The 4,436-nt window shown below is 44.2% G+C and overlaps 1 protein-coding gene across 1 annotated transcript in view; it reads left to right on the forward strand.

Annotated features, from left to right (window-relative positions):
• The window catches only part of PPP1R8 (protein phosphatase 1, regulatory subunit 8), an 18,314-nt gene that overhangs the window by 10,166 nt on the left and 3,712 nt on the right, over window positions 1-4,436 (forward strand). The window contains exons 5-6 of the mRNA XM_008575563.1: window positions 1,623-1,767; window positions 4,266-4,330. Coding sequence (XP_008573785.1) covers window positions 1,623-1,767; window positions 4,266-4,330 — 210 coding nt within the window. The remainder of the gene's footprint in view (window positions 1-1,622; window positions 1,768-4,265; window positions 4,331-4,436) is intronic.

A 4,436-nucleotide genomic window follows, 5' to 3' on the forward strand; every position in this document is an offset into this window, starting at 1 on the left:
GGTCTCCACATGGGATCTGAACCCTCGGCGGGAGCGCCGCCGCACTCCCAAGCGGCGCACTCTCCAGTGCACCACCAGGCTGGCCCAGTGTTTTAACTTTTGGGACCCTGGGTTTTGCAATATGTGGCTGTTCTGTTTTCATTGAAACGCTAGTGACTTAGCAGCAGGAGGTTCTCTTGAGCTCAGTAATGGGTCTTTGGCAATGTAGTGTGGCCAGCTGTGACACACCTTGGAGAGTCACATTGTGTGAATTTGGTTATGTACGACCAGGGCTAATGAGGAGATTGGGTCTCCCAGCCACTAGACGCCCCTTGTTTTTTTGTGGACCTTCATTGGCCACCCAATGGCTTAGAAGCTAAGACTGGGAGTTACATTTTTTTGTCCCTCTGACTGCTTAGAGCTATGTTATCCAATATGGTAGCCACTAAACACATTTCAATATTTAATAGTCACATACCGTTAGTGGCTACAATATTGGATAGCACAGATAGAGAACATTTCAAACATTACAGAAAGTTCTATTGGACAGCATTGGCTTAGAGAGACTGACAGTTTCATTCATTTATGTAGCTTTTTTGGGTACTGTGTCAGCAGCCCAGAAATCTTCATAATAGAACAAGACTGCTATTGTTCTTATGAGCCTGGGTTGCCCCGAAGGCCCTGAATTTTACAGAATTTAATTTTAAAGTGCTAAAAGTTTTCCTTTTCTGGAGGCTGGTCCCAGTAGCTTGTGATGTGGTGTAGTCCTTCATATGTCTCACCGCACTGGTGTGACTGGTCTGTTCAGATATACCAAATGCAAACATGTCCTTAACCACCCGCATGCATTTACTATTCCTGTACACCAAAGGCTGTTTCCCAGCCCTTAGGAAAAAAAGTATAATAGAAATCTTACAATTCACAAGTCATTCTGTTCTGAAGAAGTGGCCCCATAGCTAGGGATCTTGCCAGCAGTCACTCTTGCCCATTTCCCCTCCAGGCTACTTCCATGCCTCCTTGTCTTTAGTTCAGTATGTTAAGTTCTCTCTGGGCTTTCATTCTTAAGACAGTTGAAATATCTAAAAACTGGTGGTTTCAACTGGGTGGGAATAAGTCCAGTGGATTGGGAAGAGGCAGGTAGCAGTGCTAAGACCCAGTTAATCATTGAGATGGGTGGTGGTGAATAGAATCGGGGCCAGATGCAGGATGGGAGGGTGACAAACAAATAATGCCAAAAACTAAGTGCAGTGGCAGTATCCTTAAGAATTTTAAAAGAGGATTTTCTTCCAGTTACATTTTTAATTCTCAGCATAAAGACATGATAACCTTTCTTCAAAAAACAAAGGCTCAAATCAAGGGTGTTTGTACAGATGACCTGTTCTCTACTCAGGCCCTTCCCCTCCTTTTGAATCACTGCCCCACTAGTCAATGAGGATGTTCCACATTCTGTCAAATGAGACTTGTTAGTATTAGCAGTCTAAGGGCAATATGAATCTTCTCTAAATGCAGAAGAGAATCTCATTTTCTGCCTTGGGAGTTCAAGGTTAGCCCCTAAGACCTTCCTGCCTTTTATTTAGTAGTGTCTTCTCCATCAAATTCCCTTTGTACTGACTCCTGTTTTTCCTATGTGAACCCTGGCCTAGAACCTGACAGAGTTCAACACTGCCCACAACAAGAGGATTTCTACCCTCACCATTGAGGAGGGAAATCTGGACATTCAGAGACCAAAGAGGAAGAGGAAGAACTCACGGGTGACTTTCAGTGAGGATGATGAGATCATCAACCCAGGTGAGGTATCTTCCTGGTTTCTGAGGAAGAAGCTGTGGTCTCAGAGAGTAGTGTGCACAACTGACAGGTCGGTTGTGAGGTTGGCTCAACAAGGTTTAGGATAAGAGGTTCTATATTGAGGGAGATATTTTTGTACAATTTATTAACAGAATATTGTCAACACTCAAACATTATTCAGTTACGATGTGAAAGAAATGGCTAAAGGAAGGGCTGTGTGTAATACAGCATACAGAGCAAGGTTGTAATTCTCTTCTGATTGAAGTATGTCTTATGTCATATAAGTGTTTGTTGTCTTCACCTCAAAATGGGACATTGTCCTTTTGGGATTCTGAGTAGGACTGATAACTCCAAGGTTGGAGAAACTTCTGCCACCATTAATAGCATTGAAGACTTGCCTCTGTAAGGAACTTATAGGTAGTTTGTTTGGAAATTTCAGCAAGGTGTTTATATGGAAGTTTTTAGGGAAGGCCACTAAGTTTTGGTGAATTTGTTCCATCATTTAATATTTATTTATTGGGCTCCTATTATATCTGTGTGACCTTGGCCAAGTGACTTAGCAGACAACTCACCTCACCGGATTGATGGGAAGAGTAAATGAGTTAATACATGTAAGAATACTTAAAATCAGTGCTCAATGCTCAGTAAGCCCTCCATAAATGTTAGCCATTATCACCATCCTCGCCTACCTTTCATGCGTGCAACCTTTCCTATACCAGAAGAGTTAGCAAGGAGTTTGTTGGTAGATTTTCCAGGAGCACAGACATCCTGGAACGAGTGTATCCTTTCCTTGTAGGGTGAGAATGGGGAGAGGGTGAGTGCACCGAGCACCACTGAGCCAGCATAGGAGAGTCCCCAGAGCAGCTTGGCCCTGTTTGTCTGCAGGCCTGAGCGCACATCAACCATTCACATCAGTGGGGCGCATCAGCCATTCACCACTCCTCTTGGGCTGCAGTCACTCTTGTGCTTCATTTAGCTCTCCTTGCTGAAAGGATGGTTAAAACCGGCTTCCATGGCAATGAGAGACAAGGTTGAGCCACCTTTTTAGTGACCTTGTCTCCTTCCTGATGAGCATGGATGTCTTTTCCTCTCCTACCTTATAGAAGCCATTCATTCATTCACTGAACAAAGATTGGTAGTGAACCTAATATTGGAGTATATTCTTTTTTTTTTTTCTTTTTTTTTGTCTTTTTTGTGTCCAGTAAGGGGATTGCAACCCTTGTCTTGGTGTAGCCCGCACTGCACTCAGCCAGTGAGCGCACCGGCCATCCCTATATAGGATCCGAACCCACGGCGGGAGCGCCTCTGCACTGCCAGCGCTGCACTCTCCCGAGTGAGCCACGGGGTCGGCCCTGGAGTATATTCTTTAGAGGCATCCTACTATGTGAAAAGCCAGATTTAAAACAAATAAATTAGGGGCCTAATTATTCAAATTAAGCAGGGATTGTCTGTTTTCCAGAGGGATTCACAGGAGTGTTTCTTTTTAATAGTAAGCAATCTCAATGCATTTAAAATAAGATATACAACATCTATTAGGGAAACAATTCCTTCTCTATCACTATATTAAGCTAAAGGGGACATGAAGTAGTTTACTGTAGTAGTGATATACATCTGTGTCTGCCTGTTCCACATATTCAACCTTCAGCAAGAAAACTCGTGCATCGTAGGTAAGCCAGCCCAGCCATCCCTCTGTGCCCTAGGAACACCATTTTGCACTTCTCTTAAAACTTCTGTTGTGTTGTAGCCTGTCTGCCTCTGTAACTGGGAACACCTCAAAGGTGGGACAGTATCTTTAAATGAGGCATGAGAGAGTGACTGAAAAGCAAGTCCCTTACATGGGCTTAGTACTTTCTCCCTGCAGAGTAAATGAAGCTAGAAGCTTTGTAGGGTACAATAATGCATGCGTAAATTGTGAAAAGGGAGCTGCTGTCCCTCCCTGCCTAAACAGGGGACTACAGATCCTTTCGTAAAAGACTTGATTATATATAGTTCAAGTTATTTAAGTCAAAAGGCCAGGTTAAGTTTGAAGCACTGGGTCTGAGTCCTTAAATCTGTTATTTGCTATTGAGCAGGCATTAGCAATGAATGTGGTACGTGACCTCTTGACATGTCATTGTTTTACCACTAAGATGGGATTGACAATGTCTACTCTTTTTCTCTCCCCTCAAAAGAGGGAAGTGTATGGAATGGGAAAGAACTTGGGGAAGCAGCACACAATGGTTCAGAGCACAGGCTGTTTCTGGCTACTTGGACACAAGTCATAGCTCCTCCCCTCTCCGGCAGGGTCTCTTTACTCCTCCATGCCTCAATTTGTTAATGTTTATTATGGGAGTACCTACCTCAGAGTGTTGTGAGGATTTAGCACACAGTAAACACTTGCAGTGTTAGCTGTATTTTACCGTTTTAATGTGAGTGATGATTGTTTTGTTTGCAGTGAGCCCTGTACCCTTATTCCTCCCAGTAGGATACCAACCCAACTCTGCCCTCATGTCTTTTTGCAGAGGATGTGGATCCCTCAGTTGGCCGCTTCCGGAACATGGTGCAGACTGCAGTCGTCCCAGTCAAGGTAGGAAGCACACTGTGACAGTATTTGAAATGCCCTACAGTCTCAGGGCCGGCCTGGTGGCGCACTGCTACAGTGCGCCGCTTGGGAAGTGCGGTGGCGCTCCCAC

Source organism: Galeopterus variegatus, unplaced genomic scaffold (genome assembly GCF_000696425.1).
Source record: "Galeopterus variegatus unplaced genomic scaffold, G_variegatus-3.0.2 Scaffold1207, whole genome shotgun sequence".
NCBI classification, from domain to species: domain Eukaryota; kingdom Metazoa; phylum Chordata; class Mammalia; order Dermoptera; family Cynocephalidae; genus Galeopterus; species Galeopterus variegatus.